This window comes from Notolabrus celidotus, chromosome 2 (assembly GCF_009762535.1).
Source record: "Notolabrus celidotus isolate fNotCel1 chromosome 2, fNotCel1.pri, whole genome shotgun sequence".
NCBI classification, from domain to species: domain Eukaryota; kingdom Metazoa; phylum Chordata; class Actinopteri; order Labriformes; family Labridae; genus Notolabrus; species Notolabrus celidotus.
The window spans coordinates 34,908,720-34,936,335 of NC_048273.1; the positions used below are offsets into that span (position 1 = coordinate 34,908,720).

At 39.3% G+C, this 27,616-nt stretch overlaps 2 protein-coding genes across 8 annotated transcripts; both read left to right on the top strand.

The window, feature by feature from the left end:
• Positions 1–870: 870 nt before the first annotated feature.
• Positions 871–27,616, top strand: LOC117805003 (kynurenine--oxoglutarate transaminase 3-like). 5 transcript variants are annotated; one of them, XM_034673522.1, is made up of 14 exons: positions 871–1,002; positions 12,070–12,160; positions 18,136–18,197; positions 18,420–18,564; positions 20,632–20,781; positions 20,895–20,981; positions 21,104–21,229; positions 21,331–21,451; positions 22,814–22,890; positions 22,967–23,056; positions 23,148–23,334; positions 26,828–26,901; positions 27,014–27,100; positions 27,191–27,616. In XM_034673522.1, exons 2-14 carry the CDS (start codon positions 12,071–12,073, stop codon positions 27,245–27,247), a joined length of 1,353 nt encoding a protein of 450 aa, XP_034529413.1. In that variant the 5' UTR covers positions 871–1,002; position 12,070; the 3' UTR covers positions 27,248–27,616. The 5 variants fall into 5 exon arrangements, with proteins under 5 accessions (XP_034529413.1, XP_034529421.1, XP_034529438.1 ...); XM_034673530.1 differs by having other exon boundaries at positions 880–1,051; XM_034673547.1 differs by lacking the exons at positions 871–1,002; positions 12,070–12,160 and adding an exon at positions 14,497–14,610.
• LOC117804989 lies at positions 2,719–6,159 on the top strand. 3 transcript variants are annotated; one of them, XR_004629315.1, is made up of 2 exons: positions 2,719–5,404; positions 6,017–6,159. XR_004629315.1 is itself a non-coding variant. In XM_034673502.1 (2 exons), the coding sequence occupies exon 2, from the start codon at positions 3,461–3,463 to the stop codon at positions 4,958–4,960; it is 1,500 nt and encodes a 499-aa protein (XP_034529393.1). In that variant the 5' UTR covers positions 2,719–3,038; positions 3,253–3,460; the 3' UTR covers positions 4,961–6,077. The 3 variants fall into 3 exon arrangements, 1 of the variants encoding a protein (XP_034529393.1); XR_004629314.1 differs by having other exon boundaries at positions 2,719–5,802; positions 6,017–6,077; XM_034673502.1 differs by having other exon boundaries at positions 2,719–3,038; positions 3,253–6,077.

Below are 27,616 nucleotides of genomic sequence, written 5' to 3' on the forward strand. Positions count from 1 at the left end.
CTTTCTAGCTGGGGAAGCAGTATAAAACACAAGGATGCGAGGCGACTGGACAAACTAGTGAAAAGAGCTGGCACTGTGATTGGAACTGGGTTGGACTCACTGGGGGGTGTAGTGGAGAGATGCACACAGAAGAAGATAGAGGTCATTCTAAATGACACAGATCATCCACTTCACAACTTCTTTGTGGACCAGAGAAACAGTAGCAGTGGACGGCTCATCTCTCTGCGTTGCAGGACTGAGAGATACAGGAAATCATTCATCCCTGCAGACATTATAGGCTTCATAATGCTCTAGTCACTGGGAGATGAGCTGACAGACACCTGAATTACTTGTTTTATGTGATTTTTATCATTTTATCTGCCAGACACCTGAATTTCCCCTTTCGGGGATTTAATAAAGTACATCCTACTCTATTCTATTCTTCTCTCTCTATTCTAATAAAAGGGAGCTTTTGGTTTTCTAACATGTCTTTTATCCATATACCAGTAAAGTAATTGTTAACTGTGAGTAATTAAGTGTTTCTATTCAATTAAATTCAAATTTGCTTTAATGGCATGAACAAAGAGATGTTATTGCCAATGCACATAAATTCATACAATACATTATATATATTCACAACACACTACACTCACCATATATACATTAATCACACACCATATTGATTTTGTTTCTATCTATCTATCTATCTATCTATCTATCTATCTATCTATCTATCTATCTATCTATCTACATTTCTTCCTCTCGTTATTTATCTTTTCATTTTTGTATTTTTCTTAATTTAAACCACATTGACCTCATTGGTTCCATTTACGACTCAAGTTTATTGTCCGTCGCCTGTGAGATGATAGCGTTTATTTTTCCCGACGACAGTGAATGCAGCACCTGTGACGTCGTCAGTCTAAGCTCCTCCCCCGGACGCTGTACCGTTAGCTGGAGTCTGACCCGGACTTTGACGATCCAGTATTTATAATACAGTCTATGCTTGGAGTACAGTAAGGACAAGTAAGTAGCGCTGCGGACCCGCTGCTGGCTTATCTCCTAATACTACATGGTACGTGTTGTTAAAGACTGACTGTGTCAAGGTTAGAGGTCCATTCAGCAGCCATTGCTAGCATCATATTGCTCCCGGTGGCTAACAGTGGTGTTGTGTCCAGTCTTTAACTTCAGCACATGGTTTACTGACAACATTCAGACTTCCCAAGGTACTGGAGAAAAACAAACATCTACCAGAGGTCAATGAAACAGCACCTGACCGTGTTGTCCACGAGTTTAATGCTTAGGCTGTTAGGTATGGCACAGTTTGAATCAGGGGTTCCCTGGTTTCCACCTGCAGCAGGTTGTTTCTGCAGGACTCTGTGTTGTATTCATGTTCAGTACACGGGCGCCATCTGGTGAGCAACATCAGACAGTGGAGGGCACAAAGCCCTTCTTTGTTTCCAGAAGCCCCTATGTGACCTCTGTAGGAGTGTGTGTGTTTCAGTGGGTCTATAGCAGTGGCGTCCAAACTTTTTTCAAAGAGGGCCACTTTTGATGTTGTCAGAATGCCTCAGGGCCAGCGGCTCCTACCGAGACTTAGGAATCATAAAAGTTATATATGAAATCTCCATTTGATAACAATCAATAATTTTTTTTCTCAATAAATCAGTAACTAGGTAGTCCTCAGTTCTCCACAAGCCACATATACAGTAGCAAACTTTATCTCCTGGAGGAAAATGGTCAGGCAGTGTGAGAAAAATATTGTATCATTATTTTTCTATGGCAAGATCACGATCTTGATTTCATCACACTTCTTTTTCATGTTGTTTTTAAGACTTTTCTGACCAGCAGACAACATTTTAAGAACTAAATAACTATTTTCCTGAGTTCTGTTTTAAGTTTAGTTTTATGCACCAAATTTTGCCTTTTCTGCACAATTTCATAATTTTGATCTTGTCTTGTGTCCTCTTGTGTGTCTTCTGAACTTTTAGTGTTCATCAAGAACATTTTCACATCGTGATAAAAACAATAATTTGAAAACCTGTCAGCTTTAAGAGTTCTTGTGTTTCTTCTTTATTGCTGTCTTGCAGAATTCTCAGAGCTTTGCCTTTATAAAAGTAGTCCATATGAAGCTTTTTGAGATGTTTCTGGATTGACTTTAGTTTTGTGTGTGCGCTTGAAAGAAACTACAAATGTACAGATGATTCAGAATGGGATTCATTTCTATAAATAACACATTTTAATATGGAAGCTTGGGGCCATAAATAAATGGACCTTGGGCCGCGATTGGCCCCTGGGCTGTACTTTGGACATGCCTGGTCTATAGCTTCACACACCTTCCACAGTTTTATCTTTGTGCGGCCTTAATCAATCACTTGGTAACTTAGATTTAGAAAGGTGCTAAATAAAAGTAATCAATATTATTATTTATTTTTTATTATTACTAATATTACTATTATTATTATTATTATTATTATTATTATTATTATTATTATTATTATTACTATTACTATTATTAGCATCATTAACATCATGATTATTATTATCATTATCATGATTATTATTATTATTATTATTATTATTATTATTATTAATATTAGCATCATGATTATTATTATCATTATCATGATTATTATTATTATTATTATTATTATTATTAATATTAGCATCATTAACATCATGATTATTATTATCATTATCATGATTATTATTATTATTATTATTATTGTGCTGTCTCTAAAGTTAGTAAGTTATAAGTTAAATAGGTTAGATAAAAGTAGATTAAAAAGCTTAGAAGTAAGCAAGCTATTCTGAGTTGGGTTTTGAAAACAGCGTCAGAGTGAGCGCTCTGCGTTCTTGTTTAGTTTTCCGAAATAGCTACAGAGTGAGCGCTCTCACCGCTCTGCCCTCTGTCGGCCTATCTTTGCAGTTTCTCCGTCTTCTTGACAGCTACGTCAACCGTTAGATCACAAACAGCCAAGACGGACAGAGTCGAGTTTATGCCAGTTTATGCTGATGCTAATGTGTTTATCATACGCTTCTGCCTTGGATATTATTTGTCTGTAAGTAAAATGTGTCCATAAGCACATAACACATGCAGCTTTTAGAGAATGTCATGTTTGAAGTATGTGTTGTCTTATTAAGCAGTCAAACTGTTCTATGTAGTATATTGCAGTTTCTGTTGGTAAAAACTACACGCAGTTCAGTAAATGTGTGATATATTAATATGTCAGTGTTTGTATACTGATGTGTTTCATTTTCTCTGTAATGTTTCAGTTTTACAAAAAACAAGATATTGTCCCAACAGTCAAGACTCAAGTAAAGACAGGAAAAGCAAGCCCTGTGTGTTTATTTGAAGACTTTGGACTTTTTCATCTTTTGTTAGCTAGCTGTCTAGCTTTGCACAAGACCACGCACTGCAAGGGCAGTATAGTAAAAAGACAATTGTACGGCGGGCTCAAGCACTAGAAAACATTCAGCAGACATGAGTCTACGCTCAGGAAATATGTATCAAGCTACCATGCAGCAAGATGAAGCTAATGGCAACGATGCTAACAGAGAACAGACGCTTCCTCATTCATTTGATGTTAAGTCACAGTTATCTAAGGCATCCATTAGACTCTCTCAACGATCATCATCAACAACCTCTTCAGCCACTAAAGCCTATGCTAAGGCGCAAGCTGCCCGAGCACAACTAGTTTACGCTGAAAGAGAAGCTAGCATGATGAAGCAGAGAGCAGAGTTGGAAGCAAATCTCCATCTACTCCAATGCGAAAGAGCTGTTGCTGCAGCTGAAGCTGAAGCTACAGCCTATGAGGAAGCTGAGCTGCAAAGTGGGGAGCTCAGTCAACAACCCTGTGTTGAAGACAAACCCATCAGTACTGTACAACGCGCTTGTGAGTACGTTCAGCAGCATTTTCCAGATCCACCCTGCACATCCACACAGAGTGCTGTAGCCGAAAGAAGTGACAGCGGGGAGCAAGGTGAATGCTCATCTTCAGTCACCTCTAAGTGTACAGAGATTTGTGACCAGGCTAACAGTCCACGCTCATGTTCCAAAATCTGTTTAGTGAAAGCATATCCTGCAGGGAACAAAGAGAAGGCGGTTAAAATGTATGCTGTGCTTGACGAACAGAGTAACAAGTCCCTTGCTAAGACAGAGTTCTTTAACCTCTTCAACGTAAAAGCCAGCCCCACCCCATACACCCTGACAACATGTTCTGGGAAAATGGAAACTTCAGGAAGGAGAGCTGTTAATTTCTGCATCGAGTCCATGGATGGGAGACTCCAGCTTCCCTTATCCCCCATGATAGAGTGTGACATGGTGCCGGATGACAGGATGGAAATTCCCTCTCCAGAGATCACACACCATCATCCCCACCTGCTCCCAGTCGCTGACAAGATTCAACCCATAGACCAAGATGCTCCGATCCTTCTACTTTTGGGGAGAGACATCCCCAGGATGCATAAAGTGCGTGAGCAAATCAACGGGCCCCATGATGTGCCTTACGCTCAGCGGCTAGACCTCGGCTGGGTCGTTGTTGGAGAAGTGGGCTTGGAAACGGTTCACAAACCATCAGAGGTCAGTGTCTACAAAACTAACGTGCTGAACAACGGTCGTAGATCGTTTCTAAAACCATGTCCAAACAGTATCCATGTGAAGGATGACTATGGGGGCATGACACAACATCGTGGTTCCACCTTCCCCACTCGTGAGAAGAACACAAGACCCACCCTTAGTACAGACAATATGGGGTGCTTGGTGTTTGACATGTCTAAGGATGAAAACAAACCAGCATTATCCATAGATGACAAAACCTCCCTGGCCACCATGGATTCAAAAGTCCACCAAAATAAAGGGAACAGTTGGTTGGCTCCTTTACCCTTTTGCTATCTGAGAAGACGGCTTCCGAGCAACAGGGAGCAAGCTTTAAAACGTCTCCGCTCACTACAGAGGACTCTGAAAAAAAAAAGATGGAGATGAAAGATCCCTACATAAAGTTCATGCAGAAGATGTTGGACCGTGATCAAGCCGAGCCTGCACCACCTTTCACCAGAGACAAAATTCTAATCATTCGTTCCGTTCGGCACACAGCCTTTATGGAGGAGTTCAAATGTCTTAAAGAAGGCAGACAGACATTCATGAAGCGTCACGCATCTAAGAAGCTAAATCCAGCTGTGGATAAAGATGGACTGTTGCATGTTGAAAGTCGTCTTTCCTCTGCTGACACGTTCTGGAGGAGATTGAAAGGAAAGTACCTGTCTACTCTACAGAGCTGCAGGAAGTGGATGACAGAGAAGCCAACTGTGAAGGATGGGTTAGCCAAGTTGTTTCTGAGGCTGGTGTCAGAGATCGTAGTCCTTCTCTCAGAGGATCAACAATAAGACTCATGTTGATGTTATTGCTGGTGGACGTCCCCCTTTAAATGTGATTGTTTCTGTATTGAGATTTACTTGTGGTGATATAATGTTATTATATCAAGCGGGGAGTGTGCTGTCTCTAAAGTTAGTAAGTTATAAGTTAAATAGGTTAGATAAAAGTAGATTAAAAAGCTTAGAAGTAAGCAAGCTATTCTGAGTTGGGTTTTGAAAACAGCGTCAGAGTGAGCGCTCTGCGTTCTTGTTTAGTTTTCCGAAATAGCTACAGAGTGAGCGCTCTCACCGCTCTGCCCTCTGTCGGCCTATCTTTGCAGTTTCTCCGTCTTCTTGACAGCTACGTCAACCGTTAGATCACAAACAGCCAAGACGGACAGAGTCGAGTTTATGCCAGTTTATGCTGATGCTAATGTGTTTATCATACGCTTCTGCCTTGGATATTATTTGTCTGTAAGTAAAATGTGTCCATAAGCACATAACACATGCAGCTTTTAGAGAATGTCATGTTTGAAGTATGTGTTGTCTTATTAAGCAGTCAAACTGTTCTATGTAGTATATTGCAGTTTCTGTTGGTAAAAACTACACGCAGTTCAGTAAATGTGTGATATATTAATATGTCAGTGTTTGTATACTGATGTGTTTCATTTTCTCTGTAATGTTTCAGTTTTACAAAAAACAAGATATTGTCCCAACAGTCAAGACTCAAGTAAAGACAGGAAAAGCAAGCCCTGTGTGTTTATTTGAAGACTTTGGACTTTTTCATCTTTTGTTAGCTAGCTGTCTAGCTTTGCACAAGACCACGCACTGCAAGGGCAGTATAATTATTATTATTACTAATATTATTTAGAAATGTGCTAAAAAGAAGTCATTATTATTATCATTATTAGGGCCCGAGCACCGATGGTGGCGAAGGCCCTATTGTAACCCTAAGGGTTTCATATTATAGGAGATTGCAGTTTTGGACCCCTGAACGTTAATGAAAGTGCGAGTATTTTTGCACACTCATCGGGCCTGGTGAAAATTGCAAGTTATTATAGGTCTCGTAAAAAAAAAAGTCTGTAGCGCCCCCTAGAGGTAAAAATAACACCCTACGCATCAAGTTTTTTGAGCTACATGCATGAAAAATCGTACACATATTTATGGCATCAGGACGCACAAAAAAGTCAGCGGCACCCATATTCAAAACTCAACAGGAAGAGCGCCACCTAGCTTTGAACATGAAAAAATGGGCCAATATGGGTCTGTGCAAGGGTGCATACTTTTGCTAATTTCTCCTAGAGCTTTTCTCTGATTCAGTCCAAACTAGGCACATTCTATAGGAAACCCATTGACGATTAATACAAAGTAAAGGCATTTAGTTTAGACGAAAGTTGTGGGCGTGTCGGACTTTGGGGCGGGGCATAAAAAAACCCGACGGAAAATGGATTTTTGTGACTTTAAAATGCACGTAATTTCACCTCATCCAACACACTCATCAGTCCTGGGAAAAATTGCGACATTTTATGGGTTTCGCAAAAAAAGTCGAAAAAATGTGCTCACCAGCGCCCCCTACAGTTTTCAAAAACCCCTCCCCATAGGGGTTATTTTGAGCTACATGCTTGAAAAATTGTACGCATATTCATGGCATCAGGACGCACAAAAAAGCCTCTTGCACCCATATCCCAAACTCAACAGGAAGAGCGCCACCTAGTTTTGAACATGAAAAACTGGGTCACAAAATAAGGGTGCATACTTTCGTTATCTTCTCCAAAGGCATTTCTCCGATCCATTCCAAACCAAGGGCAACCTATAGTAGACACCAAAAATTTGATCAGAATGATCACAGCTTTGAATGTGAAGAATGACGCCTAAATAAGGGTGCATACTTTTGAGAGCTCCTCCTAGAGTTTTTCTCCGATTCAGTCCAAACAAGGCATATTCTATAGCCGACATATTGACGATTAAATTAGTGTTTAAGGAATTCTGTTCTGACCAAAATTGTGGGCGTGGCATGTGTTGAGGCGGGGCATCAAATGCACATACAGCTTTTAATGTGAATAATGTACATGTGCATGTACATTGTGGTTCATTGTTCCCCCACACACTGAAACACTTTTGAATCAACCTTCAGAGCCTGGTTCTGAAATTACTCTTAACAAAAAAAAAGACCTAATGGTAGTGTTATGCTTTATTCATGTAGGTTAAGGATTTTAAATTCATACCTATCTGACAACAGTATAATAATTAACTTGACTGTATGAAGACTCATGACACACATTTGTAAATTAGGAAAAACTTATACTTTTTCTCTGTAATAAAAGAGACACTTTAAAAATCCACATTTGTTTGTTTAGTTGTTGTTTTTTTATTTAATTGTTTGTTGTATTTGTTTGATTAGTGGGGGAAACCGGAGTTACCCGGGGGAAACCCACTAAGACAGAAAAGGGTGAAGAGGGTGAAGATGGGGGTGAGGAAATGGGGGAGGAAGGTTAGTTAGGGGTCAGAGGGATGGGGTTGAGGAGTTGTTGTAGGCTCTTTCTTCTTCTTCTTCTTCCAGGACTTTGGCTTCCTCAATCCAATAAAATGTCGAAACCTTTTCCAGGATGAAGGTTTGACTTGAGGCGCTATCTCAGTGACTCCAGTCAAATCTTGGGGCTCTTCCTGGGGGGTGAGGGTTGTTGCACTTGATTCAGAAGTCTCAGCACTGGTGATCTCTGAGTCCTCAGGCCCCTCCTGGATTTGGATGGCTGGTCCCTCAGTGATAGACGACTCCTGCTTGGGGATCTGCTCCTCTGAGTCCTCAGCCTCCTCTTGGACTTTGACAGCTTCAGTAATCTCTCTATCTTCTTCCTCCTTCTCACTCATACTCTTAATCAGGTCTTCCTTCTCAGCTGTCAGGTTCATCTGGTCTTGTCGGTCGTCCATTGCCTTGTGGCTCTTGTGTTCTTTTTGGAGAAGCATATATTTCTGTTTTTCTAGCTGAAGCTCAGCGTCAAACTTCTCCTTGGTGGTTTTTTGTTCCTCTTTCAGCTCCTCATGTTCTTTCAGAAGTTGTTTGTGAGATTTGAGCTGAATTCTCAACTCCTCTATCTCTCTCATGTGATCTTTCTCCTTGTCCAGGGTGTTTTGCAGGGAGATGTTGGTTTCTGCCATTTTTCTATGGTGGGCGTTCAGTTCCACTTGTAAGTTCTTGATGAATTGCTGGTCTCCCACCATCCTGTCTGCATTTGCCTGGACTTCCCTCTCCAGCTCACTATTAAGTATCTCAGCCTGATGTCTGAAAGTGGCGACCTCTGTTTGATACCTCTCACTGAACTCTTGGTTTGAGACTCTAAGGGTGCCCTGAACCTCTTGGATGAGCTTGTTTTTGAACTCCTCCTGGATGTTTTTGAGCGTGTTCTTCAGCACCGGGTTCTCTTGGGAAGGACATTCCTGGGGGCTGAGTTTCTGTTTCAGCTCATCCACCTCCTCCAAGAGTTTCTCCTGCTTCTTGATGGCCTCTTCCTTCTGGATGTTGATCTCTTTCATTGTTTTTTTGAGGGTATCCCGTTCAGCCGTTAGGTTGACGATAACTTGCTGGCCTTGGATATCAGCGTCAAAAGCTTCCAGCTTCCCCTTGGTGATGATATAGTCCTTCATCAGCTCCAGATACTCCTCTTGAAGTAGCTTTTTGGGCATTCTCTTGATGGACTCAATCAACTCAGCGTCTAGGACAGGAGTTTCATCACCAGTGGAATTACACGGCTCCTCTTGGTCCCCTTGGTCCTGTGGATTTCGTGCAGTGAACTCCTTTTCATTCTTCAACTCTTGCGTGAGTATGGGTCTCTTGTTCTTCTTTTTGGGAGAGATTTCCCGCTCTGCATTCAAGACTTCATCATGTTTTTTTAAGTCCAGATGAAGTGTTGAAACATCGATGGGTTCCTCCTGATGTCTTGGTTTGCGTTTAGCAGCCTTGGTGGTTTTCTGCGATTGTTTCGGCATTTTGATCGTTTGGTTGAGTGTGGACGTCTCACTAATCTCACCTACAACAGATTCAAAATGATCAGACTGAGGAAAAGCTGCTGGTTTATATAGTGCCCTTTGTGACATCAGAGTACATCATTGTCTTTACAATGCGTACTCATTCCATTCCGTTTGCCTCTGACTCACTTCAAGAATTACATGGGTTTTTTTTGTTGTTTTTTGAAAAATGTCATAGAACAAAAAAAAAAAGCAAAATATGTCAAATTCAAACAATAACAACATAACACATGAGAACTGTATAAAATGTGGTATCAAACCTCACACATATAATATGCAAAGTGCATAGAGTGCAAGAGTGAGAATCAAGGACTGGGAGGGAAAAATGAATGAAGTCAAATAAAGTTAACTTCATTATAAAACACATTTTAAAAACAGCAACAGCTGACCAAGGTGCTGGCTCAGTGGATTCAAACCTGAGGATGTGGCGCCCCCTTATGGTTAGTTGTTACTCATCGGGCCTGGTGAAAATTGCAAGTTATTATAGGTCTTGTAAAAAAAAAATTCTGTAGCGCCCCCTAGAGGTAAAAATAACACCCTATGCATCGAGTTTTTTGAGCTACATGCTTGAAAAATTGTACGCATATTCATGGCGTCAGGACGCACATAAAAGCCACTTGCATCCATATCCCAAACTCAACAGGAAGAGCGCCACCTAGCTTTGAACATGAAAAACGGGGTCACAAAATAAGGGTGCATACTTTCGTTATCTTCTCCAAAGGCATTTCTCCGATCCTTTCCAAACCAAGGGCAACCTATAGTAGACACCTTGAAGAGAAAAAATTATCAGAACAAATTTTGATCAGACAAAAATTGTGGGCGTGGCATGTGTTGAGGCGGGGCATCAAACGCACATAGAGCTTTGAATGTGAAGAATGACGCCTAAATAAGGGTGCATACTTTTGAGAGCTCCTCCTAGAGTTTTTCTCCGATTCAGTCCAAACAAGACACATTCTATAGCCGACATATTGACGATTAAATTAGTGTTAAAGGAATTCTGTTCTGACCAAAATTGTGGGCATGGCATGTGTTGAGGCGGGGCATCAAATGCACATACAGCTTTTAATGTGAATAATATGTATTTTACATTCTATTGACCAGGACAGTAAAAACAAACTTCCAAACACTAACATCAAACCGCCGAAACACTTCTCCAAATAACTTTGCATTCAAATTAAAGCAAAAGTCTCTGCATAAACCAAATAAATGTTTTTTTTAAGACTTTCAAATGCAAAATTCTCCAAAAAGCATCAGGCAGTGGCCAGAACAGGCGATGCTGACTATCAGGCAGTGCATCAAAATACATACAGATTTCAATGTGAAAATGTAAAAATGATAAAAGCAATTCTGTTCAGACTAAAATTGTGGGCGTGGCACACTGTCAAGTTTGGAGGTTTTCTTGGCAATCTGCCAAAAACTTGGAACATTTGCACCACCTAAGGCTGCATATGCTCTCAGATCTTGCTTTCGCATCATGTGATGGCAAATATCAGGCAGCGGTTTACATGTGGCGGCGGCTCGCGTAGGCAGTGGCTGCAGGTGTGCGAGGGCCCGTTCATCGCAGCTTGCGGCTTTAATTATTATTATTATTATTATTACTATCATGATCATTATTATTAATATTATTATTTAGAAATGTGCTCAATAGAAGTCATTATGATTATCATTATTATTATCATTATTATTATCATTATTATTATTATTATTATTATTATTATTATTACTATCATTATTATTAATATTATTATTTAGAAATGTGCTCAATAAAAGTCATTATTATTATCATTGTTATTATCATTATTATTATTATTATTATTATTATTACATTATTATTATTAGTAGTATCATTATTAGAATCATTATTAGAATCATTATTAGAATCATTATTAGAATCATTATTATAACCATTATTATTATTATTATTATTATTATTACTATCATGATCATTATTATTAATATTATTATTTAGAAATGTGCTCAATAGAAGTCATTATTATTATCATTGTTATTATCATTATTATTATTATTATTATTATTATTATTATTATCATTATTAGTAGTAGTAGTATCATTGTTAGAATCATTATTATAACCATTATTATTATTATTATTATTATTACTATCATGATCATTATTATTAATATTATTATTTAGAAATGTGCTATATAGAAGTCATTATTATTATTACCATTATCATTTGTGTAATTCAGCTACAACATGGGAGAAGAACAGTTAGAGAATGTGTAGAAAACAATAAACCAGACAAACCCTAATCATTTGGAAGCTTGAATTTTCAATTTTAGTCAATTTCCTTCATAAATAATTGATCAGTTATTAGTATTTTTTCAATTTGAATCGTACCTTGGGGCGCTGATTGCCTAGTGGCCCTTTAGTCACTGGTTTGATTCCCAGCCACTGCATTTACTGTGTTTCCCCCCACTCACTACCCTCTATATTCCCTGTAGTTAATAGTTTAACTGATTAACTATTAAAACTAACTTCTCATGTTTCAACGGCTGACTCAATGCATCAGCCGTTTATCAGTACACACTTTGTCCTCTGTCTACTGTTATTCTAAAATACTGTATGTTCTATAGAGATAAGTGATGTTGGGAAATATCAGTTACTTACACTTCAAACGTGCATGATGGAGTCTATCACTGAGCGCCTCCCAGCGTGACTTTTATATTAAACCATTTCTTTTTGTCTTCTGTGCAGCATGAACACGGCAAGACAAGTCCTGAGCTGCTCCAAGTTCGCGTGTCATTTATCCAACATAAACTGCAGACGAAGGTTTTTCACTTCACAAGTAAGTCCACTTTCTTTGAAAAGCTTTGAGTCTAACATCTCATCATATATGGCTGCTTAAATAGCAGAACCTGCAGTGGATTAGGACATGTCTTTTTTTAGGTGCAGCACTTGTGTGGAGAGGTGGGCTGTGTATGAGTTAAAGTATGCTGACCTTAAAAGTTCAATGGTCCTCATTCACTAATAAATGCGTAGAAATGTTCTTACTCTGTGAATAAAATAAGTGCATACGCAAAATCACCGTCGGATTCATGACACGTGTGTACCAGACGATTTTGTTCTCACCCCTTTGCGTATATTATTGAATCAGAATCATTCTAAATTGACAGGCGCGTGCCCGCAACCTGCAATCAGCTTACTACCACGCCCCAATTCATCCATATAAGGACATCTGTTCAGTGTAACAAGACAATAGGGGTAGAGGTGATTGTTGCTGCAGTTGAGGCGAGAAAACCAACATGTTTCAGAAGTGTGTCAGCAGGAGGAGTCACCATGACATGTAAAGATGAAGCCTGGCTTTCTTACTGAGGCTGTTAAGGCTGTGTCTCCTGAGGTTCGCACCGTGGCTCAGGTTAAGAAAAAAAGGTTTGATATTTAAGTGGACGCAAAAAAAAAAAAGACTAGCAGAATAGAAAAGAAGGATGGAAACTGGAGGAGGACAAGGACCACCTGAGGGGTATACTACGAAGCGAGTTCAGCATATCCCAGATATCTTCTCCTGACCCGGCTTCACTGAACCTGACAAAGGAGATCGCGCTAAACTGTCACACGAAGCTGGTTATCAACATGATGAGTCAATCCAGACTTACCCTGAGCGCGTTCACATGAACGGGGCGGAGAAGGCAACATGTAACCAATCACAGACAGGGACAGTCTGCCGCCAGCACATCCACGTGAATTTCAAACACATCACTGATATTAGAAAAATATGAAGAAGTTAAACACATAATCCAGATTAACTTCAACACAGCTGTGTTTGAAACATGAAGGAAGAACTGAGAGATCAGACAAAAACTGTTTGAATGCACAAATGACGTCTTATTTCTCATCTTAGTGCAGATCTGACTATAATAACTCTGTTTATTCCCTGACAGGGATCTCTCTCTCTGATTTCATCTTGTCTCATGTGTGTAAGTTTTAGACGTAATGTTTCAGCTGCAGTCTTGACGGTATCAAACTGAGCGCTGTGGTTAAGGGACTAATAAAAATGATAACATGATTCAACCTGCTCCGGAGCAGGTTAGGAGTTCAGCATGAGTAACTGAAAATCCAGAGTTAACCCTGAAGTTACCTCGATAACCGCAAATCCGGCTTCGTAGTGTACCCCTCTGATGTGACAGCTCAGGATTAAAGAAAGCCTGCGATTATTGGAGACACCTCAATATCAGGAAAATGTACCGGAAATGAGGGATAAAGTGATGTTACTCAACCGTCGCCTAATGGTCATTCATTTAATTTAATGAACACAGCACACCAGAGTTATCTTGAACACTTTTGTCAGGGGCGTAGAGTAACTTTCCACCAGCTGTGTCCAAACACATCCAACAAGCCTTCAGCAGCCCAAATGTGTGCTCTACTACGGCACGCGTGTGAGCAAACTCAGAACAGCACAAGTCCACAATTACCCGTTTACAAGACACTGCTCGAGAGAGAGCTCAACACAGCCCTGTTTTAAAGCCAGTGGCTCCTCCCACTGGGTGTCACTAAATTTCAGAAACTGTTCAAAACATTTCTATTCAACATTTAAACAAACAATAAGCAACCAACAATACAAATCTCAACAACAATATATATATATATCACATTTATTGGTGGTCATTTAATAAACCCTAAACCTCGTTTTTAGGACATAAAATATGGAAGCATATATGTACCAAAATTAAATGTAATTAAATTAAAGGGTTTTTATTGACGTGCTCTCAATTACCTCATCTGACACCTACCCTCTCACAGCGATTTCAGGCTTTAAAATAACAAAACAGAAATGATCAATACCTTTTCTAATAATTTTGTTTGCTTTTCTAGGTCATAAAGAGGCATCACTGTTCAATCCAGTCCATTTCATGACCACTCAAAAACTCCTCACAGGAGCTTTAATTGCAAATGTAATTTTCTTTTTCATTTTAATTGTGTAACATAATTAGCATTGTTGAAGATGAAAATTAAAATGCAAATAGGATTATTGAATATTCATTTTATTTATGAGTCAAAAAATGCGTACATATTTAGAAAATTTAAAAAGCATTTCTGTCAATGCAATTTCATTTTCAAATTAGCTTTTTCATTTTAATTTTGGCACATATCTGCTTCCATAATAAAACTCCCCAGCATGCAGTCATTCCATTTCCGCACCCACGTGGCACTTTTCCCCCGCCATAGGCCTCTTTTGAACACACGGAAACTACGCTCTGTTCTATGGTTTCAGTGGGTTTCACGCACGTCCCCTAGCCGGTAAGCGGAGGTCAGTGTTCTGCAGTGCATGAGTGTGTGCTTGGTAAAGGTGTAGGTCTTCAGGTGTGCACCCCTGTCGATGCAACGTAACGGAGAGGGACAGCAGAATACTGGAGCTGCGGTGAGAAAGGGGAAACTGACGGGGAGGAGAAGTTTGGTGTGTGTATGTCTGTGTTTTGGTGTGTCCCTGCGTGCCCTGCCCGTAGTCAGTCACATAGAGACTTAAGATAAATGTAACATGAATATGCTCATCAACAAGCCGTCCGTTTCTTAGATCAGGGGTTCCCAAAGAGGGGGTCGGGTCGGGAAAACCGTGCGCTAATTCATGGCACTGTTGTTGGGAGTGATCGACACTTTTTTTAATGTGTACATTGTCATCATATTTTAAATTATAAAACTAAGTATTTCATTTTAGATTTAATATTCTCAGTATGATAAGGGTGAAAATGTGTCAATTTCATGGTTATTTAATACAATCACTGTTTTTATTATATAATTCTATTAAATGCTTTTTTCTTTTACTGAAAGTAGTTTAAATACGTCATGCATTTAGTTCAAAGAGTATGTGTTTACATTTTCTGAGAAAGTTGGTCGTCATCATTTGTGCGTACGCATGGTCTGAGGAAGTTCTATTTCTGTTCGTAGTGTAAGAATAAATTCAATGGGCCTCATTCACTAACAGTGCATAGGCATGAACATGTGAGTGATTCTATAATTAGGGGTACATTTCAAGTCCAGGGGTGTTTTGTCAATTTTACCAAATGTTATTGGTCATTATTTTAAAAAATGACCATTTTAATATTGGATGATATTTCTCTTTCATTTAATGCAAAAAGTTAACAGGTTCCATGATTTATTTTGCAAAAATCGCAGATTATTTATTGGAATTTAAATTTTTGTGCTGTCAATTTACTGAATGTCAAGTTTGCTCTTAAAACTTAACAATAGAATACATGTATTTATATATTATTTCAGCATTAATCGTTCAAAATAATCATTTAAACATGATACAGCTGTTTTTAAATCTATTTAAAATATTAATATACATGAAATTATTCACTTCATGTGTTTCCGAGAAATCATTGTCAACTGTGTTACCCAGTGATAAAAGCCCTATAAATCAGCAATGGTTTGCTCCAAAGTCATATGACTCACATTGCGGGAGGGCACATCCTTTTTGGTGGGAACCTTGAAGACAGTGTGGTCAGTTTCAACTCCTCCTTGTCAATATTTCATCAAAATGATTGTCTACACATGGAGTGGATTATTGTTCAACTGTGTTATTAACATTTTCCTGTGTACTTACTTTAGGTGTTTTAATGACAACAATGTAAAGAAAGCACACAGAAATATGAGTTGATCATGGTCATGTGGTGACATCTTCAATGTCCAAAAATGGAGGAAATGTCAACTGTGTTACCCATCAAAAAATAAAAGATAATTATATATTATATTATATATACATATATATTATGTATTGAAAATAAAATCAATCAAAAAAAAATTTTGTTGCAAAGAAAGGTTTCTCTCTTCTTTTCCTAATGTGTCCTGTCAACTGTGTTATTTTGTTGTGAACTGTGTTATATCCCACAGAATATCAATTGTCAGCTCAAAAATCTTATTTTCAAAGCAATTAGACAAACAGCAACATAACCATGGATTAATAGACCAAGACGTTGCACACAAATGTGTAGTACTTCATTCATGTCTCATTCATGTCTTCTACGACCCAACTTTGGTCCGTAACACAGTTGACAAAATAATGAACCTGGTGTTTATTTTGATTTGAATATTTAAGAAATCATTAGAGCTCAAGCTTGCCAATTAATGGATTTAGCACAATGTAGGGGTATACTGTGGAAACAAATAGAATATTAAGCCAAAAAGCATACTGATTTTTTCACTTTTTGGTTGGTCTGAAATGTACCCCTAATTATAGAATCACTCATGTGCTTAAACCATGCGTACGAATGTTTGAAGCACAAATCTGGGATTCATCAATATATTCTTACTTGAATTTATTCTTACACTAAGAACAGAAATAGAACTTCCTCAGACCATGCGTACACTCAAATGATGATGACCGACTTTCTCAGAAAATGTAAACACATACTCTTTGAACTAAATGCATGACATATTTAAACTACTTTCAGTAAAAGAAAAAACCCTTTAATAGAATTATATAATGAAAACAGTGAATTGACTAAATTTATATAACCATGAAATTGAAGCCTTTTCACACTTATACTTAGAATACAAATCTTAGATTAAATACTTAGTTTACAACTAAAAATATGATGACAATGTAAACATAAAAAAAAGTGTCCATCACTCCTAACAAATGTGCCATGAATTAGCGCACTGTTGTCCTGACCATGTTGGTGAGCATATTTTTTGTTATATTTATCTTAAGTCTCTATCCTGTTTATGCTGAAATGTTTAGGTGAGCGGGGATATGGCCTTAAAATGTGGCTTATGACTCAATTTGCGAATCCTGAAACCCCCACAAGAGGTGCGCTATAACAGCATCCATGCCCACATGCGTGCCGTAGTAGAGCGCACATTTGGGCTGCTGAAGGCTCGTTGAATGTGTTTGGACACAGCTGGTGGAAAGTTACTCTACGCCCCTGAGAAAAGTGTTCAAGATAACTCTGGTGTGCTGTGTTCATTAAATTAAATGAATTACCATTAGGTGACAGTTGAATATCATCACTTTATCCCTCATTTCAGGAACATATTCCTGACATCGCGGTGTCTCCAATAATCTCAGGCATTCTTTAATCCTGAGCTGTCACATCAAGTGGTCCTTGTCCTCCTCCAGTTTCATTCCTTCTTTTCTGTTCTGCTAGTCTTTTTTTTTGCGTCCACTTTATTATCAAACCATTTTTTCTTAACCTGAGCCACGGTGCGAACCTCAGGAGACACAGCCTTAACAGCCTCAGTAAGAAAGCCAGGCTTCATCATTATATGTCATGGTGACTCCTCCTGCTGACACACTTCTGAAACATGTTGGTTTTCTTGCCTCAACTGCAGCAACAATCACTTCTACCCTCTCTTGTCTTGATGCACCAAACAGATGTCCTTATATGGATGAATTGGGGCGTGGTAGTATGCTGATTGCAGGTTGCGGGCACGCGCCTGTTGATTTAGAATGATTCTGATTCACTAATATACGCACAGTGGTGAGAACAAACTTGGCTGGTACGCACGTGTCACGAATCCGACGGTGATTTTGCGTACCCACTTGTTTAATTTGCAGAGTAAGAACATTTCTACGCATTTATTAGTGAATGAGGACCATTGTGTTTACGCTGCTGTGTTGGCAGTGTTGTGTTCAGGAATTCCTGGAAATTCTGAACTGCAATAGTCACAGCAATACAACACAAGTACTTCTACGTGTATGGAAAGCACTTTGACACAAGATAGTTTGTAAATAGTTGATAAAGCAAAAAGGTGACAAACATCAAAGATTTAGACGATGTTACATGGTATGTAATGCACTAGTTTTTTCTCTGTGTGTTTTAGCATATCATGATGTCACGGCACACTCACTCCAAAAGAATTGCAGGACTGGATAAGAACGTCTGGTAAGTGAGAGAGAAAGTTGTTAACTTTTCAGCAGTGTATACAATATTTTTCTATTAAAAAGTATAAATTAATAACAACTAGGAAAATCCCCCTGGGGCTGTGCTTTGAACATTTTGTCTTAATATTATTAGGGTGTAACATTTGAGTGTTTTTCTCCTTGGTTCTGATTTGTCATGATCTCTTGGGTTTGTCACTGATGTTTTGCTTCATTGTTCATTCAGGGTGGCGTTTACTTCACTAGCAGCAGACCCATCCATTGTTAACCTGGGCCAAGGCTTCCCAGACATCCCCCCACCTTCTTATGTCAAGGAAGCACTAGCAAAGGCTGCATCTGTGGACAGGATGAACCAGTACACTAGAGGCTTTGTAAGACTAACAATGGTCCACTAGTACAACAAGCAAGCAGTATTCAAAACTTGGTGTTTAACTTTTCTTATTATTCCATTACAAGAAAAGCATTGCCATTGGACTGGGAAGATAATTTAATATATGTTTTACCTTCAAGGACTCTGTTACACTGCATGGCTATAGATGTTGCTTATTTTACATGTTTATTTAAAAAGGACAAAGCACATTCATGAACACAGAGGCCACAGAACAGGAGTTAAATGTCCCAGAATGAATAAGGAAGTTGATTTACATCTGTAATCCCTGGATGGGTTACAAAACAGGAACACTACAATTGACAACATACCGAAACAAACATATGAAGCACAAGTAGAAAAAATGTAATACATTGTGCAGCATATCAAGTTAGAGGGAAACAGTTCTTGTTAGCCATAACCTAAGCTTGAGCTGGATTTTAAATGTGGAGCATGTGGAAAACCCCCTAGTGTACAGGGAGGGGTCAGGATTTTTAAAATATTCAACTGGTTCCTAGTTATTTATTTTTGAGGTTGATAAAACAGCCAAAGAGAGACAGGAAATATGGGGAGTAGCGAGTAGGGGAGGACATGCAGTGAATGGTCGAGGCTGGAATCGAAGCTGTGACCTCTGCGACAAGGAATATAGCCTCTGTATGTGGGACGCTTAGACCACTAGGCCACCAGCGCCCCAACTAGTTGTTGATTTGTAATACGCTCCGTCCTGTAGTCCATCTGAAAGCTGTTAGCTAGCTGCCTTTGAATAACAAAAGAAAAAAACATTGAACAAGGTGCCAGTAAAATTGTTGTTGTGCTGTGAGAACCAAAAGTGAAGCAAACTGATGAAAGTTCTTCAGCCATCAGAGTTCTGAGAGGAATTCCCCTGAAAAAAAGTTGAGGTCAAGTTCAGTCTTTTCAAGGTAAAACTTCACAGTTTGTTCAAACCAAGCGGCAACAATGCGGAAGTGTTATAAACTGCAGTTCATCGTGGATCCGCTTGAAACCACATCCACACCAATTCAAAAAAGCTGATCCTTACAGCAGAAATAATTTTCCAATGAGGTACAGCTGACTTGATTGACAGGCGGGAACCAAGCGGCAACCTCCGGTCTAAAATATGAGTCAATGCGGAAGTGTTCAAAGCTGCAGTTCATCGAGGATCCGCTTGAGGCTGGCTCCGGAAGTACCGGAAGTCACATACACATGAATGGGGAAAAGACGATCTTTACAGCATTAATAAACATGTTTACAGCCTGGTACAAAAGACGAGTGTAGTCTGAATAGCTAATTTCTCGATGTCCTCTCACTGTGAGGGGGGTGAATTTTTTTCTAATCCGGCAATTTCGAAGATATTGAGATTACCAGTCTTCCAATGAGAGGCACAGCTGCCTGTGGGAACACTGCAGCTGTTGGCTAGGAGGCTCAAAGCCCGCCTCTTTACGTCACACTGGCTCAACAGAAGCAATATGGCTGCCGCAGCCGATTGGTCTCAAAACGGCTCTTCAGAAACAGATGGGTGACGTCACGGATACGACGTCCATATTTTTTACAGTCGATGGCGGGAACACTGTAGCTGTTGGCTAGGAGGCTCAAAGCCCCGCCTCTTTACATCACAATCGCTCGACAGCAGCAATATAGCTCCCTCCAACGATTTGCCTCAGAACAGGCTTCAGAAACTGATGGGTGACGTCACGGATACTGCGTCCATCATTTATACAGTCTATGGTTCAAACATAGCCCCTCACCGGCTCCTCTATTAGTATTACTATTTGACACCAGCTGTAAGCTGTCTTAAAGATTTAGTTAAACTGTTCTCCAGTTTGTCTTTGGTACTATTTGATCAAATGTCAAAGTCACATTTTTAAAATATTAGTTGCCTTAATGCTGATATATTGGTACATAAATTATGCTCAACTTCCAGCTTAAATTTTCAGTCTTTCACAAAGATTTGGTTCATAAATACTGACCTAAGAGAAATCTCTGCAATAAGAATAGTTAAGTACAGTATGTAGAGCAACATCAAGAAATCAGCTGTTTCATTTTTACAAGTTCTCTCTTATTTATTTTAAAGGGTCATCCAACTTTGGTAAAGGCTCTTTCCCAGGTTTATGGGAAGGTCTGTGGGCGCCAAATTGACCCCTTAAAAGAGATCCTGGTCACAGTGGGAGGTTATGGTTCCTTGTTCAGCACCATGCAAGGTCTAGTGGAAGAGGGAGACGAGGTAAGGATATTTTCTGCTCTTATTGCAGAGGTGCACAGTAACAGTCACAGTACATTCATAAAAATGCTCCTTGTATTGAAAGGATATTCATTGTGTGATGTTTCCCTCTCTAGGTCATCATAATTGAGCCTTTCTTTGACTGCTATGTCCCTATGGTGCGGATGGCAGGGGCCAAGCCTGTGTTGATACCATTACGCCTTGTAAGTTTAAATGAATGCTTGTAGTTCATGTTTGACGGATACAGTGTTTACTCAACCTTCTGCAGGAGGATGTAAGCAGGTCATAGGAGCCATTTAACAAACTTTCTTCTGCAATATTTCAGAAGCCTGGAAAGAAGCAGACAATCACAAGTGCTGACTGGTACCTGGACCCAGATGAGCTTTCTAGTAAATTCAACTCTAAAACAAAAGCTATCCTCATCAACACCCCAAACAATCCTATAGGGAAGGTACGTTTGAATCACAGGAATAATCATTCTTATTAAACACATGCTCATTTGACATGACAGAAAAACAAGAGCTCTCAGTGGATCCTGTCCTCTTCCTGCAGATCTTCACCAGAGATGAGCTGCAGATGATCGCTGACCTCTGTATCAAACACGACACTCTGTGTTTCAGTGACGAGGTCTATGAATGGCTTGTCTACAGGGGACACCAACACATCAAAATCGGTTTGTTTTTTACCTCCACATACTTGTTTGATTGAAGAGAAATATGAGGGAATCAGTGGTCATGTGTGACGGCCCTGTAGTTTCTCAGACATGATAGAACAGTCTAAAGCAGGGGTTTCCCAAAGAGTGGGTCGGGACCCCGTGGGGGGTCGTGAGATGTCCTCCAGATTTTTTAGATTTCTTTTTAAGTTATGTCTAAAAAAATAGTACATTTTACCCATTGTAGTAAAAAATATGGAGAAAAACAGTAGCTAAAATTGAAATAAAACTTTGAAAGTAGAAACTGTAATGAGTTTTCTGCCTTTCTTTTTGCCAGATGACTCCTCTAAGTTTAGGGTTAGTGAACAGTTAATTATCAAAAGCATCAGTAGCAGCAGGTTAATTCATAACGTCACAGGAAACACAGACATATGCTCATTTAGGTAGGCTAATTTTCTACAGACCAGCTAAATGAAGCCCCATAAAATCCCTTTGGTTCACCCTGGTCTAAAGCATACAACAATATACGGTCTAGGATCAGTTACACCAGACAGTGTCGCAGCTAAATGTAGTTATGAGTCCATGTTCAAAAGTCCAGCCACAGGGCCTGTTGGCAAGCTCCTTCTTCTTGCAAACCTACTGGTCAGTGGTCACATGCTAATTAGCTGCTAATATGGCCAGTTACAATAAACACCCAAAGGTAATGGATGGCTTCTTAACTGCAAGTTAGCAAATCAATGTGCTCATTCAGTTCAATAACAAAACAGCAAATCAATGCAGTCTGTTAAGCAGCAGTGCTTTTGCATCGGACTTCATCTCTTATTAATGATATCAAAATGTGATAGCTCCTTGTGCTGACCTGACAGATACATTAATCTTGTGTCTTGTGGCTTTAAATTAAACGTTAAAGAGTAAATAAAAAAAAGGATTACTGTCTAGTCCTCAATATAAGGTCAGACTAAAAAAAACATGCTTCTGTAAAGAAGCAGGTTAAATGTGATACAAACAGCAGATAGATGGAACCCATCATTATTAATAAATGATCTTAAAGTTAAAATAAAACACTGAAATATAAAAGTATAAATGTAAACTATCAAGACAGCATTTCAATTGAATTTCTGTAAATATAAATTAAACCACACACATTATGAGCATTCAGATTTGACGCAGACTCACAGACTCCCCATGTAAGAGGGTTGGCCTCATTTCAAGCTACTGCCTGGTGATTCTCCCAAATTTGCAAATGAACATGTGGATGTATCATCTTTCCTCTATGCCCCTGTCTTCTGTAAAAATGTGCAGTGATTTGTTTTTAGAGTTACTGGACAGAAAATGTAAAACATCCTGTTTTAATTCTTCCCCTTAATGTAAATCCCTCTACAGCCACTCTCCCTGGAATGTGGGACAGGACTATCACAATCGGCAGTGCAGGGAAAACATTTAGTGTTACTGGATGGAAGGTAAGAAATCTGGATTTAGATCACACTTTCTTATATTAGATATTTAGCTCATGTATTAATCAGTTGTGTCCTCTAGCTTGGTTGGTCTGTAGGGCCTGAGCACCTGATAAAGCATCTTCAGACCGTCATGCAGAATACTCTGTACACCTGCCCAACACCTCTACAGGCAAGTTTGGATAACTTCTGTGTCTGTTGAAGTTCAACAAATAAGAAAAGTCTGTTTTTGGTCTGAATGGATTAGCTGTGTTTCTCTTCAGGAGGCTGTGGCACAAGGTTTGCTCCTGAACTTCGAGCTGATGGGTCAGCCTGAGTGTTACTTCTCCTCACTTGCAGAGGAACTTGAGAGTAAGAGGGACCGCATGGCGACCATCATTCAAGAAGCTGGTATGACTCCCGTGATCCCTGAGGGAGGCTACTTCCTGCTGGTGGATGTGACATCTCTCAGTGAGTTACTGAACGTTTAAACATCTTAAGTGGTCACATAAGCACCTTGAGACATGAAGACAAGTTCAGCTCGGTAGTAGCTTCCTTGTTGATGTTTGGTGCTACTTAAAATTGAATTAATACCTTCTTGAAGTTGTCGTTATGACAGGAGACTCACCAGATATGTCAAACATAGTGGAGCAGGGTGTGCAAGAGAAGTCTCTCATTCATATGTATATATGCTCCTTAAAGGCCCTGTGAGGAGTTTTGAACTGGCTGAGAAACAGACTGAAAATGATACTGATGCCTCTTTATGGCCTTCAATAGCAAACAGGACCATCAGCGGCAACACTGACACCTTCTCTGTTGTCATTTTAATGCCTGAAACCGCCCTGAGGGGGTAGGTGTCAGACCAGATGATGGACATCTCGTTCAGAAACAGCCTTTATTTGACTGTTTTCGTGGAAAATAATCACATTGCCTGATAAAGTTGACTGTTAAAAGACAACAGGATGAGGCTTTTGTTGAAAACACTACTTTTGCATGTATAGGACAAGAGATAAGAGGTGTCGCTTTGTCCACAAGGGGGCGCCAGAATCTACACAAGCTAAAAGTTCCTCACAGCAGCTTTAACACCCTGATGTTTTAATTTGGGAGTTAAAGACGGCATCTTCTCTGTGTTTTTAGTGCTGTGACAAATTAGCTGACATAAAAATAGTTTGAAATTATTTAAACCTGTGAGTAATGATAAAAATTCAAAACTTAAAACTCTAGTTTTGCTAAAAGTATTGACTGCGCCGTAGTAAAATAGAAAAACATATTTTTAATACAATAAATCAATCAGTCAGACTTTATTTATTAAGCGCTTTTCATACAAGGACATAGTAACATAAAGTGCTGTACATAAAAACAACCTAAAATAGAATACATTTAAAAAAATAAAGATATATAATTATGTGAATAAAAATAAAAAGACTCCCTCCTTCCTAATCCCAACCCCAGCCCCGACTCCAAACCCAGCCCACAATCCTCAGGTTAAGAACACAATATGTGCAACAATAATAATAATAACAATGCAAATAAAATAGATAAATAAATAAAAAGAAGTTGCTGAACAAACCCAGGAAACACTCTCATGATATCTTAATGAGGAAACACTGGAGGTAAAATAAGATGTTAAAACTTAACACAGGAAATTAAAATCACCAAAATAAAACACATTTCTAAGATAATAAAACACTAAAATATGAAACCAGTAAAAGAAAATAAGATTCTATACTTAAAATAAATAAATAAAATAAAAAAACGGATTAAAATTTGAACTACATAATAAATAAATAAATAAATAAATAAATAAATAAATAAAGTAAGGTGAAATAAAAATGTTATAAGAATAAAACTCAGTAAAAAGTTAGACTAGGGGCGCTGGTGGCCTAACGGTCTACAGTCATGGCCAAAAGTTTTGAGAATGACACAAATATTACATTTTCACAAAGTCTGCTGCTTCAGGGTTTTTAGGTGTTTTTGTCAGATGTTTCTATGGTATAATGAAATACAATCAAAGTATCAAAAGCTTTTATTGAGAATTACACAGAATTCATGCAATAAGTCAATATTTGCAGTGTTGACCCTTCTTTTTCAAGTCCTCTGCAATTCTCCCTGGCATGCTGTCAATCAACTTCTGGACCAAATCCTGACTGATGACAGTCCATTCTTGCATAATCAATGCTTGGAGTTTGTCAGAATTTGTGGGTTTTTGATTGTCCACCCGCCTCTTGAGGGTTGACCACAAGTTCTCAATGGGATTAAGATCTGGGGAGTTTCCTTGCCAAGGGCCCAAAATCTTAATGTTTTGTTCCCCGAGCCATTTTGTTCTGACTTTTGCTTTATGGCAAGGTGCTCCATCATGCTGGAAAAGGCATTCTTCATCACCAAACTGCCCTTGGATGGTTGGGAGAAGTTGCTCTCGGAGGACGTTCTGGTACCATTCTTTATTCATGGCTGTGTTTTTAGGCAAGATTGTGAGAGAGCCCACTCCCTTGACCGAAAAGCAACCCCACACATGAATGGTCTCAGGATGCTTCACTGTTGGCAAGAGACAGGACTGATGGTAGCGCTCACCTCGTCTTCTCCGAACAAGCCTTCCTCCAGATGCCCCAAACAACCGGAAAGGGGATTCATCAGAGAAAATGACTTTACCCCAGTCCTCAGCAGTCCAGTCCCTGTACCTTCTGCAGAATATCAGTCTGTCCCTGATGTTTTTACTGGAGAGAAGTGGCTTCTTTGCTGCCCTCCTTGACACCAGGCCTTCCTCCAAAAGTCTTCGCCTCACTGTGCGTGCAGATGCACTCACACCTGCCTGCTGCCATTCCTGAGCAAGCTCTGCACTGGTGGTGGCCCGATCCCGCAGCTGTAACACCTTCAGGAGAGACGGTCCTGGCGCTTGCTGGACTTTCTTGGGCGCCCTGGAGCCTGTTTGGCAACAATTGAACCGCTCTCCTTAAAGTTCTTGATAATTGGATAGACGGTTGACTGAGGTGCAATCTTACTTGCTGCTATAAACTTCCCTGTTAGGCCCTTTTTGTGCAATGCAATGATGGCTGCACGTGTTTCCTTGCAGGTAACCATGGCTAACAGATGAGGAACAATGGTGTCATGCACCATCTTCCTTTTAAAGTGTCCAGTCACTCAATCATGACAGATTGATCGCCAGCCTTGTCCTCATCAACACCCACACCTGTGTTAATGTGTGTGACACCTGTGTGTCATTGAAATGATGTTAGCTGGTCCTTTTGTGACAGGGCTGAAATGCAGTGGAAATGTGTTTTTGGTGATAAAGTTCATTTTCAAGGCAAAGAGGGACTTTGCAATTAATTGCAGTTGAGCTGATCACTTTTCATAACATTCTGGAGTATATGCAAATTGCCATTATAAAAACTGAAACAGCAGACTTTGTGAAAATGAATAGTTGTGTCATTCTCAAAACTTTTGGCCATGACTGTAAACACCCCACATATAGAGGCTATAGTCCTCATCGCAGAGGTTGTCGGTTCAAGTCCTGTCTGCGACCATTTCCTGCATGTCTTCCCCCACTCCACTCTCCACAGTTCCTGTCTCTCTACAGCTGTCCTATAAATAAAGGCTAATATGCCTGAAAATATAACAAAAAAAAAAAAAAAGACTAAAAAGGTAGGTCTTGAGTTTGCTTTTAAAAATACAATACATTACAAGTTTTATAACAAAGTCCTTGTTATGTGAGAGAGAACATTCAGTACTTACTTACGGCCTCACTCTTTTTAGTGGAAAAGCTGCTCACAGTATCCTCTTACCTGGATCAACTTGAGCCATGAATAACAATGAGAACTGAATCATCTTGAGGCCATAAATTAGAGAAGATTATGAGTTCTACAATCTGAAACATCATGAATCAAACATGCAGCTGGATTAGCGGGAACACATTCTGTTGGATTCCAGCCCTACGTGTGAGTGATCTTCACTGCTCTGTTCATTGTAGATCAGGACCTGTCACATATGGATGATGATGATGCCTATGACTACAAGTTTGTGAAATGGATGATCAAAGAAAAGGTAACATAATGAACTGCATCAACTAGATACTTCTCATGTAGCTGTACTCACATTGCAAGCACTGTTTATTTGTCTTTATTGCTGTTCTTGATAATCATGTCCTCATACATAGAAACTTGCAGCCATTCCAGTCACAGCGTTTGTTGGAGATGAGTCCAAGAAGCACTTTGAGAAATATATCCGCCTCTGTTTCATTAAGGTAAATACAAAATGACCTGTTCCAAACAAAAACAGAGCACATCCAGTATGCACCTATGAAGACTGACTCCAGTGGTCTTTCTCTTTACAGCAAGAAACTACTCTTGATGCTGCGGAGGAAATCTTCAAAAACTGGCACAAGATTTAATGGATCATGGTGTAAGAAGACATCAACACAACAACAGGGAGAATCAACGACTGGTTGGCTTGAAAATGAATGAAAAGCTTGTTGTTTCAATCAATCAATCTTCATTTGTAATGCGTCTAATCACAGCAAATGTTATCCCAAGGCGCTTTACAAACAGCAGATTTAGACTGTACTCTGTTATAGAGTTTGACGCATCATTGTAAAATAACTCAATTTCTTTTCTGTTTTAAGCTGAAGAATCTTGAAGTCACCAGGACTGAAATAATTTGTTCTAGTATAGCTGAGATAACATTATTGTCCTTGATCTAACCCCTCATTCATTCCTGATGCTGTGCTGTAGAGGTTGATTACACAATGTTTCTTCACTGA